The 14,716-nt window shown below is 39.1% G+C and overlaps 1 protein-coding gene across 1 annotated transcript in view; it reads right to left on the bottom strand.

Moving 5' to 3' along the window:
• NIN (ninein) overlaps window positions 1-14,716 on the bottom strand; it is a 93,257-nt gene that overhangs the window by 27,942 nt on the left and 50,599 nt on the right. The window contains 10 exon segments of the mRNA XM_039865146.1: window positions 1,208-3,349; window positions 4,452-4,713; window positions 4,716-4,956; window positions 6,027-6,148; window positions 8,334-8,472; window positions 10,452-10,541; window positions 10,925-11,035; window positions 13,605-13,779; window positions 14,032-14,172; window positions 14,485-14,621. Coding sequence (XP_039721080.1) covers window positions 1,208-3,349; window positions 4,452-4,713; window positions 4,716-4,956; window positions 6,027-6,148; window positions 8,334-8,472; window positions 10,452-10,541; window positions 10,925-11,035; window positions 13,605-13,779; window positions 14,032-14,172; window positions 14,485-14,621 — 3,560 coding nt within the window.

Raw genomic sequence — 14,716 nt, 5'->3', positions numbered from 1 at the left:
TAACTTCCAATGAAACAAGTATTGCATGCCAGTTAAAAAGAGAAGTCTAAATTAGTCGTCTCTTAGTACTTGGAAATCAAGCTATGACATATTGACTCATTTCTTTTGGGAAGCAAGAATTTCACTAAAAGACGTTAAGGGAAGTGTGGAGATAGGAATGGAGATGTAATGCCCACTCTGGTGGCTGATTTTCTCAGTGGCAAGTATACTGTTTTGAGCAAATAATTTTTCTTAGTCTCAAGTCCTACTTGCTTCAAATAGACAAGAGCTATATTACTAAATTGTATTAGTTTTAGTTTTAGTTTTAGGGCCCAGGGTACCTAGAGAAAGAAAATTCACCACATAAATAAAAGGGCCACACTGAAATATACACAGTAATGTTTACTCTGTGATTTTTTTTCATCTCACTGTATTCTGACTTTTAGAACTAAAAATGGTCAGAAGTAAGAAGAGGAAAAACTACATCCAGAATAAATTATTTTGTTTCACATCATTAAGATATTTCAGCGATGATGTAATATTTTACAAGTTTTTTTTTTAAACCGGATTTGCTAGAAGACTATTGCAATCATATTTTATAAAGTCTAGTGAGCATTGGTTCAAGTATTTTCATTTTTGCCTTTATGTTTAAGCATACTTCTTAGGCTCTGATAGCTCCTCAATAAAATGGTATGTTCTAAGATAAATTTCCATTATCAGGATGTACTTCGAGTGATAAAAGGAAAAAACTATAAGCCACAAAAACACATTTGTCCTATATTAGTATAAGAAGAGTTTTCTACCAAGCAAGTTAATCATACATAAAAGGCATTCATTCTCATATAACATCTTTCATCAAAATGAGGAAAATAACTAAGAGCAAAAAAAACCAAAAAAAACCCCCAAAAGACTTATCCAAATGAAGTGCTAGAAAAGAGTTAAAGACCTGACATATATTGATGACGCACATGGTTAAACAGCAAATACTCCCCATTATGAACTTTCACACCCCGAATGACATTTATTTCCTACAGAAGAAGGGAATGCCTCCTAGGCAAGGTTTTTCTATTTGTTAATACAACGCAGAAGCAGAAGGAAGTCTAAAGTACTGTTCTCTTCTTGAAGACTAACAGGTTAGTTTCTCTAGGTACAGCAAGCAGCGGGAGTTAGATTTGGCCAAGTGCTCTGTGGGATTCTGTGAACTTTAGAATTTATATATATACATTACCTCAGAAGTTCAACTTTTTGCTGCATCTCACTGCATGTGATCTGCAAGTCATGCATCATTGCCTTCAGCTCTTCCTCCTTTCCTCCTTGAGAAGGTAAATCCTTTTGCTTAACTAAATTAGTGACTCTTTCCCTCAACTTTCTAGTCAGCTCCTGCAGCTTTTTTTTCTCCAGTTCTAACTCTGCTATCATGGCCTGACGCTGAAAATGTTTGTCCTGAAGGCCTAGGAGAGCAGTGTTTTCCTCCAGCATAATTTGGTTCTGTTCTCCAGGCTTTTCTTGATGTGTCTGGATTATTCTGCGTAACCAGGAGATTTCATGTGCTTTCACTTTTTCCAGCATCTGTGTATTCTCCTGCTCAAGGTACTGGTTTTCTTGATAATGTTCTTCTATAATATGCTGTACATTCATGACCTTTGGCACGCACTCTTCCAGTGTCTGATTTAGTTCAAGTACCTTTTCAGCAGGTTTGACGTCCAGGTTCTCTAAATGGGCTTCCCATAATGAGAAGCAGTCACACTGTATCACTGCTCTTCCTTGCAGCTTCTCAATCTTGTCTTGAAGTCTCAAAACCAGAACATGCAGTTCCTCGTTTTCTCTTTTGACCTCATCGTAACTCTTTTCCAGACAAAGAAATGTTTCGGTTACTTCTTCAACTTTCTTTAGCTCATCCTGTAATCTGAAAACTTCTGAAGTGAGTTCTTTGTTGTTTTCTAGTGCTTCATCGTAACGTGACTCCATCACTCTCAGCTCTTCCTGGAGACAGTCATTTTCTCTACTGGCATCTTCATATAATAATTTATATTTGGGAGAAGGCTCAGGGATTCTCTCAAGTACATTTAGTTTCTTTTTTAGCACAGAAACGTCAAAAAGCAAGTCTCGTTTCTTTTCAGAAGCTCGATCACAGTCTGCACGTAAGATCTTTAGTTGTTCCTGAAGTTGACAGATCTGATTCTTTAGGTTCCAGGTTTCAGTCCTGGTCTCCTCACTATTTTCAAGCTCAGAAAAACTCTCTATCGATGCTTCAGAGTCCTCTATTTTGACTTCCTGTCTCTGACCAGAACTGGTCCCTGTACTTCTCAGATCCCGGACCTCCTCATCTTGCAGGTCACTTGGGACACGCCGCATGTTTACACCTTCTACTTGCTTCATTCGATTTTGCTGTAAAAATGGCTCCATTTGTTCTACAGAATTTCCCAAAAATCCAGTAGCTGGCTCATCTAAACAGGAGGACATTACTGACCCTGGCTCTAATTTTTGCAGCCTTTGTTGCAATCTAGAAATTTCAGCAGCCATTTTCACATTTTCCTTCACTGCTCTTTCATGAGCTCTCTGCAGGCTTAAGAGGACATCTCCATTCTCTTCCAATAGTCGCTCTCCTTGCTGCAGCAAGGACATGGCTCCACTCCCTTCTGCCTCCTCCCCTATTTCCTGGCAGCCATTCTGAAGCCTAGAGGGAGAAGATGCCACTTGCTGCATTTCCTTAACTTTATTCTGAAGCCGGGAGATTTCCATGCTCATCTCGGCTCTGTCTCGATCTGCTTTCTCACAGGTCACTTTGTGGACGCTCTCCATGACCAGAAGCTTGGACATCATTTCCTGCCTCTCCTGGTCACGTTCCATTTCTAGCCTTTCGAGATGTTGGTTGGCCAGCTGCTCTGAGACGCCTGCCTGGCACAGGACCTGCTCACGGTCCTTCAGCTCTCTTTCATGACTGCTTTTCAGCTCAAGTATCTGGTTAGACAGTAGACTTTGCTGACTTTCAGACACATGTCTTAGATCTTCCAGGTCTTTGAGTAGCTGCTCTCTCTCAACAACCATGCTATCCAAATGTTCTTTGTATGTTTTCTCCAGCATCTCCCTCTCCTGGGTCAGGGCCAGAGAAGTAGCTTTCTCTCTTTGGAGAGTCTCTTTGAGCTGCTCCTGGGCTTCTGCATACTCCTGGGTGAGCTCGTCCTTCTCAAACTCCCACTGGGATCTCTCCTCGTGTTGCTGCTCCAGGAGCTCCCTCAGTTCTTGGCGGTAACGCCCCTCAAGGCTCTGCAGAGCATTTTCGCATCTCTCAGTGACTTTCTGACAATCAGCCTGAAACTGGGCTTCTATCTGATACGTTCTTCTATTACACTCAGTTTCCATTTTTTCCCTAAATGTGGTCAACATACAACATTACTAAAACTGCCATCAATCCCAGAAGCAAACAAAAAACATTTCCCATGCATAGAAGAATCTGCCAAGCCAACAATCTAAATACTTTCTAAAAATGATTTTCACTTAATCTCTATGTGGTTCATTATTACTGAGAAGAGATCTCATTTCTGAGAGCCAAGACTAGTAGACATAATTCATTTAAAAGACTTAGTACTTACCTCTTTCTGCATTTAGAAGGAAAATTTAGAAACCAAATTCTTTTTGCATACTCCTAGGTATATTTGTTTTGGGATTTTTTTAATTCAAGTATACAGTACATTGGTTAGACATTTATATAATTTATGAAATGATCCCCCTGCTTACTCTATCTACCCTCTGGCTCTACACATAGCCATTACATTACTGCCGACTGCATTCCCTATGTTGTGCTCCCCATCCCTGTGACCATCTATCAATTACTAATCTGTACTTCTTCAACCAAAAACTTAAACTGATATTTCACATTAAATGATCAAATGCATATTGACATAACCCCTAACTTGGGAAAAACATAAAATTCTTTTAATTAAGTACACATTGGAGAATGGTCATCATATAAACCACACATATTAACAAATTCATTATGTTTTTGCTTCTTGTTTAATGAAATAGCACTGAGTTCATCAGAGTATGAAGCACCAAAGCCTTCAAATGTACCTGAGATTTTATATGAGTAAGGTAAGCACAAAGCAGTGTTATAACTCTGGGAGGAAATGTACCGTTGCCCAGAATCTAGCTTATAAATAGCTTTTCTCAAAAAACAACAGGACTGAACTAGGAAGAAACCACATTTGCGAATCTCATTCTCATGTGTAACCTTAAAAGAAACAAGTCAGATATAAGACATAATTTACACTTAAAAAAAAAAAGTTTCCATAACTACATGATAGGCTTATGTCTGCACAATGGCAAAACAGGTTAAAAAACTAAAAAGAGGATCTAATCGATCAATGGGCTTTTACGCCTTCTGACTTATCAAAGTCTCTTTAACTGACTGGAACTCCTAGTGTCCCTGAAGGACAGCACCGCAGGTTGCTCCATTTCCCCCATTTTCTTACCTTCCCTCTTGAAGTTCCCTTTGGTGTTTTTCCAAGAGCTGTTTTTGCAACTTCTCTTTCTCAAGAGTGTGCTTCTCCACCAGGCTTTTCAGCTGCTCCTGGTGAAGTTGCTCCAGTTCCTGAGTCAAGCCTCTCACCTTCTCTTCTGTCCAGGCACCGTTCTGAATAAGTCCTTCCCTCTCACGGTTAAAGCTTTCCTCCGCCTGCTTCAGCCTATCCTTGAGCTCCATCTCATGTTCCATCCTCAGCTTCTCCTGAAGGAGATCTTCTCCTCATCCCACTTCGTCTGCAGTTGCTTTTTCTCCTCTTTATGTCTGCAGGCAGTCATATGCTGTGCCTCCTTGAGTACTACGGCCTGGCCCTGAAGTTCTGCAATTTCATTTTTAAGGTCACTTATTTGTTTTTCCAAAATGTGCACTTCATTCTCATACTTCTGCTTCATGTTCTCCTGCTCCTTTTCGCAGGCGACCTTGGTTTCATCTAGCTGCTTTTCATAATGGTGCACCTAAGGTCAGAGAGCCAAACCACCACAGTGTTACTGGACCCGAGGCCACAGAAATGTGATCGGACAGAAGTCCTTTCTTCCTACAAGACATTCCTCAGTTTTCCCATTTTGTTTTAAAGTAACAACTAAAAAACACATTAACTAAGATATATTAAGTCAAGCATGGTTTGCTTTCCTTTATCTGAACTTGGTTGAATCTTATTAGTTTCTGAACAACTATGAATACTGACTAGACTGTCACGGAGATACCATTCGTCTCCCCAGGCATCCTTTCCAACTTCGAACTTAGGGTCTTAACAAACTTAATGAAATTCATGTGTTTATTGAACACCTATCAGGCCTTGTGGGGACATAAAGCTGGGTAAGGCATAGTCCCTGCCATTAAGGAGAAACCAGTCTTGACATGATTATGGCAAATACAAACATGTACACTACGAGGCAGAATAAAAAATATAAAAGATATAGAAAAAAGACCTATAATATAACCAGGAGATTCAAAAGACAGAAAAATCACATTGGTTGGCAGAAATTCAGGAATTGGTTCATGCAAGAGGTAACATTTGATATGAACTCTGAAGGGTAAGTAGACTTTCAAGAGGTAGAAAGAGGTCATAACATGTAATAGCATGAGCAAAAGAAGATAGTCTGATAAGGAATGGCAAACTACCTGGTTTGGCTGGAGGATAAGGTAACTCAAAGGAATGGTAAAAGAGAAAAATAGAAAAATAAGTTGAAGCGACAAGGGAAAGGGTTTTGGAGGCCCAGATTCGGAACTTGTGCCTTATTTAGGAGTTAAAGCTATATCAAAGGGTTTTTTTTTTTTCCATTTTATTAACTTTTTAACAAGGTGGGAATAATGTAATGGCCTTCAGGTTCCAACGAGGAAAAGGTCTTGTCCTTGGCCTGTGAAACCATCCTAAGGAAGTGGTTTCCTGAGTAGCTGGTAAGACACAAGAAGAAACATACAGACAGTGCTGTTCTATGAGAAAAAAGAACTGAGAATATCCTACATGCAAAACTCTGTCAGACCTTAGAGAAATCAGAGAACAGGACTGATAAGAAGGACATACTTTATCTTCAAGCTCCAGTCTTAGGCGACACAAGTCCCTGTGATGATGTTCTTTCATCTGTTCGATGACCAGTTCTGCCTCGATGCTCATATTCAGTGGATTGCATTCTTCAGAACCAAGCCCTGAAAATACACAACATCTGTTGACCCTGACCTTTCAATAACACAACTGGCATCTTAGGAGGGGCATCCAGTTTTACAAAGGAATAATTTTCAGCCCAAACTGCCACAGATGAGATCTACGAAGAAACAAATGAAGCCAAGAGAAGTCTCTTTTGTTTTCAAGGTTTGGGAAAATAAAAAAAAATGAAGGTGAGCAGATTCTTTCATGGACAGCAGTGCACCAAACCTTGACAGAATCCATCTTTTTAAAGAGTAGGTGGGGGGTAGATATGGAAACTGTTGCTTAAACATGATCTCCTCCCAGTGAAAATGCTGTGGAGTGGGGAAGTTTGGTCAAACCAACCAGCCTTCTATTCATCCAACAAATCCTGAGCAACAAATTGGCAGAAGAGCAATGTGGCAGGAGAATGAATAACCAGCCTACTTCCTGATATACCCCGAGGTGTTAATTTCATGGGTCAAGATATCCAACCCACCACTCAACATTACAGAAGACTGAGTATTGTAAAATTAATTTCCTGTAGTTCAGGTGGAACTTAATCTTAAATTATCAGCTAACATTTTTTAATACTGATAAAGATTGACTGAGACTTTAAAATGAACATAATCTGTCGGGAGGGTCTATAGGAGAAGCTAAGGCTGATGGGAGGAGTTCTCGCACTCTACATAATCACGAGAACCCCACAGGAAGAACTCTATGTTTATAATAAAGCTCTATGGTTCTAACTTTCCATTCCCTTGACTTCTTTTTCCTTTATATAAATAACTCTCCCCCTTGGCACGCAGGCGAGTGTATGCACCTGTCTCACCATGTCTGCGTGCACTGGGTTGCAACTCTTTGTTTTCCTTGAATAAATCCTTTTTGGTGATGAAACACTTAGTCGATATTATTTTTCAGTAGACAAAACAAATAGGGCATAGGTTAGGAACACAGAAATAGGCAGTTTGGGCAAAATTTTTCAACTCATCCATATGAGCTCACCTTTGCAACCGCCCATGATGACTGCTGGATACTGAAATGTAAAGTGTTAATTTGGGGGCTGAGCTAGTATGTAGACAAAATGATTATGTCTATTACTATATAGAAATCTCTTAAGACAGGGGATGCAAAAAAATTTTCATGTGGGCATACACAGGCAGATGGGAGAAAGGGCTTAAGTCTAGCGTCTGGAATCAGCAGTTTTGCTTTGAGCTTTTGCTTCATATGTCATGGCACATTCCCTACTGAGAAGTGATACTTGGGGTATACACCACCCCAAATGCTGCATCATGTACCCATGAGGAGAACCCCCAAAACTTGGTCATCTATGGAAAAGTTCAGAAAAGCTTTAGAAATGTATCATATCATCAGTTGGGCTCCATCCTTACACTACAGTAAAGCTATAGACTTAGAATCAGAGGAAAAGTCTTAAGGCTTCTTCCTGTCCCCGCCTCAATCCCTTATTTATTCAAGAATAAATAGTTGAGAAGAAGAATAAGCAACCCTTTCAAGAACCTGTACTCCTGCAACAAGTACCAGTAGACAAAACTAAAACAGGAGAATTTATAATGAGCCCATTCTGAAATTCAAACTCAACACACTGGAGGAAAGAGGCAGGAGCCCAGGAGGGAGGAAAAGAGTTGATAAAGGATGTAGAAAGTTCCCCGACAACTCTGCCTTCCAACCTTGCCACTCAAAATCTTCCTCAAAGGCAGAGGCAACCAACGCTTACTTATCTTATTTGTTATTTGCAGGAGCAGTGCAGACATTTAGCACAGACAGCATAAGAAAAACAAATTCTGTGGTTTCTGGCTTGCCCATTCTCCAAAACTGTCATTGTGTCAGTTAGGCACTTTTTCAGCAAGGGAGGATTCAGCAGTAGCTCTGTGGAACTCTAACACTCCCAAGGCCTAGATTCTCAGACTTGTGGCCAGTTTTTTTTTTTTTTTTTAAACAAAGCAAATATCCTTATGGTTTGATTGTTCCATTCATTCGTTGATTCATATAAAAATCAGATGGAAATATTCTCATAAAGACTTCAAGGACAAATGAAAAAAACAGACCACAAGTGAAATAGCTGAAGAAAATAGTATTGCCAGTCTTTTTTTTTTGGTCACCAAAGTTTTTCAATTTTACATTCAATCATGGTTCTAAAAAGAAAGTCAAAGGCAGAGACTCTGAAAAGACTGTGTCTGAACAGCTTGCCTTGGTCAGGCTCAAGGCCACCGCTGTTAACGTCAAGGTCTTCTGACAGCGAGTTCTTCACGGGATTTCTGAAAACCCTGCCTTGTGTACGATATTCTTCCAGCTCAGACTGGAGTTCATCCACTTGGTCTTGTAATACCTGGAGTTTAAAAACCAACACGAGTCTTAAGTGTGACACCAAAAGCATGAGCAGCAAGATGAACTAGACATCATCGAAAATAGTATCTTTTGTGCTTCAAAGGATACCATCAAAAAAGTAAAGATAATCCACAGAATGGGAGAAAAGTTTTTGTAAATTATGTATCTGATAAGGACTTGTAACTAGAAGATATAAAGATTATAACTCCAAGATAAAAAGACAACCCACTTAAATATTAGGCAAAGAATCTGAATTGACATTTCTTCAAAAAAGATATACCAACTAGCAAATGAAAAAATATTGGACATCATTAGCCATTAGGGAAATGCAAATCAAATGAGATACCGCCTCACACCTGTTAGGATGGCTAAAATAAAAAAGACAAACTATATAACTATTGGAAAGGGTATGGAGAAATAGGAACTCTCACACTGGTAGGAATGTAAAATGGTGCAAACCTCTTGGGAAAAGTTTGGCAATTCCTCAAAAAGTTAAACATATAGTGATCATCTGACCCAGCAATTCCACTCCTAGGTATGCATATGCATATGTCCGTACAAAAACTTGCACACGAATGTTCACAGCAGCATTATTCATAATATTCAAAACAAATGTCCATCAACTAATGAATGAATAAATAAAATGTGGTATAGTCGTATAATGGAATATTATTCAGTAACTGAAAAAAATGAAGTACTGATAATGTGCTATGACATGGATGACCTTGAAAACATTATACTAAATTAAGGAAGCCAGTTACAAAGAACCATGTATTGTATAATTCCATCTATATAAAATGTAAAGAATAGACAAATCTATAGATACAGAATGTAGATTATTAGTTGCCTAGGGCTGGAGTCACGGGAGAGAATACAACTAAGTGGAGTGTGAGTTTCTTTTTCAGTGATTAAATGTTCTAAAATTGATTATGGTACTGGTTACACAGTTTTGTGAATATCCTAAAAAAAAGTGAATTGAACATGTTAAATGGGTGAATTATATAAGTATGAAAAGCTGTTTAAAAAAATAAATAAGTGGATGGATTTGGGGAATTTTGGGAAGGTAGAGCTGACAGATATTACTATGACATTATTAACTTTAAAGACATATAAAGAAAATGCATCTACTTGATAAGAGCCAAACTTAATTGCAAAAGTGGCATAAATGTTTCATTTCTTTACTCAAAATGTGCATATATATTTCTTGAGAAGGCACACCATGAGCAACCCCATGGGGGTGATATTTTCCTCATTTCTGCACAAATACCATGTTCATCTAAAGCAGTTAGAACTCAGTTATGCTTACTTTGTTTGTGATTTAAGGGAAAAAATTCAAATTCCTAAGCTTAGGAGAGTTACTTTTTTAAAAAAAATCAAAGATTGCTATTATTTATATAAGCACTTTTTGTCTCTTCTGGTAGGAATTTGTAATGATTTTTTAGCTAAAGATTTGTGTGGTCTCTGCTTCATTTGCATTTCATAAATAAAGTAATGTATTCAGGAAAAAAACAACCCACAAGACAAAAGCAAATTACATCAGATTAGGTCTGTAATGATCAATCAAGAAAGGCTAATTTTGAAATAAGCACATCAACATGACCACATATTCAGAATAAAACAATATTTTCCATTCAGAATAAAAAAATATTTTCCTCTAAGCACTAGCGATTTCTGACCTAGATAAAGCAAATTTAAATGCAGTTTGTATGGTTTCCTAATATTTTAGGATAATTATATCAATAGCCAATACCTGGGTTAAGTGCTTCCTATGTCCCAGGCTCTGTTCTAAGCACTCTACATATACTCACTCATTGAATCTTCACAACAATGCTATTATTTTTACCATCTTATAGATGAAGAATTGAGGCGCCCACAGATTAAGTGACTTAATCATGGTTACACAGCTAGTGAATGTTAATGGTGAAGCAGGATTTGAAGCCAAGTACTCCTCCACTTACTAAGTTCTCTTCAGTCACTCACCCTGCACTGCTGCTCATATTCATTTCTCATCTGTGTCAGCCTCTCTTCTTGCAGAAAGAATTCAGCACTGCTGGGATCGAGGTCACCAAACTAGAAAAGTAAAAGAGAAACGCTGTCATTTTTCCCAAGGGTCCTTCTTTGACCTCTAACATACCAAAGGCCCCAGTTTCTGGTATTCATCCAGTCTCCTGAGTATGACAAGAATGTGACATTTAAGCAGAAATACTACCAACTGGATGATGGGAAGAACATACTAGAGTGATGTGTTCAACTAAGGCAGGGATCATTTCTCAGTGCCACACAATGTTTCCCTCACATCCAACCTCTTAAATTACATCCCCGCAAAAATTACTGCTTCCTCTAGCCATCTAAATCATTTCCTAATAGACATTTTCTTGGTGTCATTGCTTCTGCTCTTTTGAGTAAACTACACTTTGGGCTGCATATCAGGAAATCAAATTGAAACAGATTACCTTTTCTGTTAACACATTTTCCAAATTTTGCTGAAGTTTGTTTGTCATATTTTCATACTCTGCCAACTTCTCGGCATTTTCCAGAAGCTCATTTTCTAGACGACTGTTTTCCTGAAGAAATTTGGGGAAATTAAATAGGCACAGATGAAAAAATAAGCAAATGGTTGTACTATTTTATATGAGGCATAAATCAGTGCTCTAGATTGGGAAAATCTGTTTAATCTGAAAGTTTCAGATTAGATAAAAGTAAATATAAAAGAAAATTGACAATTTATCTTACAACCCAAAAGTCTGCTTCCTCTTTATTTCTGACCTTATAGAACTGTGCTGTCCCATATATTCCCACTAGTAGTCACATGTGGATATTAGGCACTTGAAATACGCACAGCATAAATTGAGATGTGCTGGAAGTATAAAATACTCACCAGATTTCTAAGAATTAGTACAAAAATATAAAATAGCTCAATACTTCTTGTGTATGATTACATGCCAAAATGGTAATGTTTTTAGATACTGGGTTAAATAAAATGATTTAAAATTAATTTCACTTGTTTCTTTTTACCTTTTAATGTGGCTATTTGAAAATTTTAAATTACATATATGGCTTGCATTATATTTCTATTGGACAGCATTGCAACAGAAAATTCAATGACACGAAAATACTTTCTCGACATAATGTCAAATGAAAGAAAACCGGCTACTGAATACATGGTTCAGATGACAGCAAAAGAGAAGTTGGAAAAACTATAAAATGTAGAATAAATCTAAAATAAATTTTCATTCAGTGATGTTACGGCTTAATTTATATTTAATTAACAATTTTATTTTGGTTTAAAGATGTAAAAGCTACACATACAGATTTTTCATAATTGGTATATTTAAATTACTATAATAAAATAACACATCAACTGAAGTCCACAAAATATGGGTTTTTTTCTGTATATATAAGACTTATTAAATTTCTACCTACATTTGTTAAAGATGTACCATTTGACATATTTTCTATTCCAATGTTAAAGGCTGATTGGAAGAACATTATTTTCAAAGTACATTTTGCCAAAAGAATATAGAGCCAATACATTTTAATACATTCTATTTCACACCCTCACACAGCAATATGGAGTAAAAAAGAATGTGCTTGAAGCATTTTAAAAAAATACTATCTTCCCCCAAAATGCCAATTCTACAACTCTAACCTTTCAAAGTATATCTAAATTTAGATGTCAAAACAATGGGGAACAATAGTGGTGTATCGGGCCTGTGCTGGTGCTCTGGACACGGATTCTGCTCCTGACCACGGGGCACGCACAGTCGGACTGTGGGGAGGGAGCAGGTATAGATACGATTATCTATGACGCCATAGAAAATATGCTACCTCTGGCAAGAAAAGAATAAGTGAAATGGGAACAAAAAAGTAATTTGGGCTGCAGTGTTGAAGCAAGCAGTGAAGGAGCATTAAAGCCCACTGAGGAACCGTGAGAGCTGATGGCAGGTGCAACGGGGCTGGGGACATGGCACTGGAGGTTGCCGGCAGTTCCTGAGGTTAGAAAGGTATGAGGACAAGGCCTGTTTCAGGGGCCTTCGGTGCTACCACACTGCACTTTTACAATGGGTAACAGCATGACCGTAAGTGTCCTTTCGTGAGGTGACTCTGGTGGCCATAGGGAGGTTGGATAGCTAGAAGAAAGGCTGCACATTAAGTCTATTGAGGAACTGTGATGAATTCTGAATCTGTTCAGAGCCTGTAGAAATGAAGAGGAAGTGGATAAATCTGAGAGGCATTTCAGAGCATCAACAGGACTTTTAAAGACTGATGAGTGAGGATGACCGAGGATTTTGGCTTCTGTGACTTAACAGCACATGGTGATGAGACTGATTAGGGAGAAAATTCAGGAGAGGAAGTAGTTTGATTGTTAGGAAGTGAGAATTTAGCTCACTTTTTGATGTGTGGAGTTTGGAGAACCTTTCATGACCTCAACAACAGTGAATATTCCATATGTACCTATTACTTTCCAGACACTGTATATGCAGCATTTTATTTAATCTCTATATCTATACTATGGGGTAGTTATTATAATAGTGCCCATTTTGCACAACAGGACACAGGTTTGGGTAACTTGATCAAGGTTTTCCAGTAAGCAGTGGTATCCAGATTGGAACCAGGCAGTCTAAGTCCAGAACCCTCTGCCCCTACCTCTAGAACACACTGTACCATATTATCTGGTGTCATAGTCCAGTAAGGAGAAGGATCACTTCTTTTATGAGGCACAGGAAAGGAGAGGAGGATGTTTAGAGGAAAAGGCATATTTGGAAGCAGAGAAGCAAAGTTGATGGGCTCTGTGTGGCAGGAGACAAGGCCATTTGCTAATGGTAAGGGGTGCAAGGAGGGCAGGGAAGGAAGAAGGCATCAACCAGGTGCCAAACAGCCCTGAGGACCCAGTGCAACTTCAGGAGGGAATAACAAGATACGCTAATCAACACTGTTTGCAAACCGGAAGTCTGGATACCCCTGAAATCTAGATCCCAGCAGGGGCTCTGCCATGTCTGGGTCATGACCCAACTGGGTAAACTTACAGGAATCCTTGGACTGAGCTCTGTACAGACCTTCCCTATTAAAGAGCTGTGGTTTTCCATGTGGTATCCCCACCAGGACACAGACCACAGAACAGAGGATGATTACCTTTAAAGAGAGGGCAAGGCGGTCCCGGATGTAGTTCTCTTCTGTTTTTGCCTTTTCAACTTCCTGCTCAAGTTCCAAGCGCTGCTTGCCCACCTGTTGCATGATCTGCTCTCTCTCCTTTCGGAGCTCATGCTTTAAGGCTGCTATGCGCTCCTTGTACTCTTCATCCAGTTTCCTGTGAGGACGAAAGACCAAGAAGCTGCTGTCAGATCCTGCGGAGATCCTTGTGTGAATCCACCCAAAATGGAAACACAGAGTCAGAGATGGGAAACAACTTGAGAAGGTATCTAGTGTCGCCTGCTTTCCTTTAGGCTTAACCACACCTAAGTCACTCCAGCCAGGTGTGGCGAAGCAGGCAGGCCGGCTGAGCCCCACTGCCTTGGGCCAGGGTGATAGGAAAGGAGGGACCTGGTCCTATCAGTCTCACCTGAGGTTGTACTCATTCCGCCGCTCTATGGCCGCGTGGTGATCGTCCACTTCTGAGGCCATTAGAGACTTGAGCTTTTCAGCTTTGTCCAGATCTGACCGTAGCTTCTCTTTTTCTCTGACCACCTGATCAACTCGCTCCCTAGAATCAGAAATAAATCAAGTTAATGGGAAACTGTTTCTAAGCAACGAGTAGGCCCCCAAAAGCTCTCAACTGGCTTGCTTCGATACAAACGTAAAATCAAGACAACCAAAACCCTTTCGAAACAAAAAGACATTCATTCCACAGCTCCCTTCAAAAACCTACATGCAAATCTAAGCTCTACCTCATTTTCACAATAAAAAGATGATAGTCATATTTGCATACAGAATAAAAGAATGTATATCACAGGCATCTGAATGACTTGCTGGACAAGTAGAAAAGGAAATGGAGCAGGTGAACTTTCCAACTCACAGCAAATGCCGGATCTCAGCTTTAAAGCTGGCCAGTGCCGCCTGGTGAATGCCATTCTTGGTAACTAAAAGTTCATTTTCAAGAGCCAGCGTCAATTCTGTCAAGTTGACATTTCCATCAAGACTGAAATCCAAGGCCTATAAATCAAAACAAGTTCAAGACAATCACAAGTTCTATCCTCTGAAAGCAGAAAATGTGAGTTAGCAAACTTAGAGAACTGAATTTATATTCT

The sequence above is a fragment of the Pteropus medius genome, unplaced genomic scaffold (assembly GCF_902729225.1).
Source record: "Pteropus medius unplaced genomic scaffold, Ma_sr-lr_union100, whole genome shotgun sequence".
Classification (NCBI taxonomy): domain Eukaryota; kingdom Metazoa; phylum Chordata; class Mammalia; order Chiroptera; family Pteropodidae; genus Pteropus; species Pteropus medius.
Note: the sequence above shows the minus strand (reverse complement) of the source record. Positions and strands in the feature narration are given on the sequence as shown.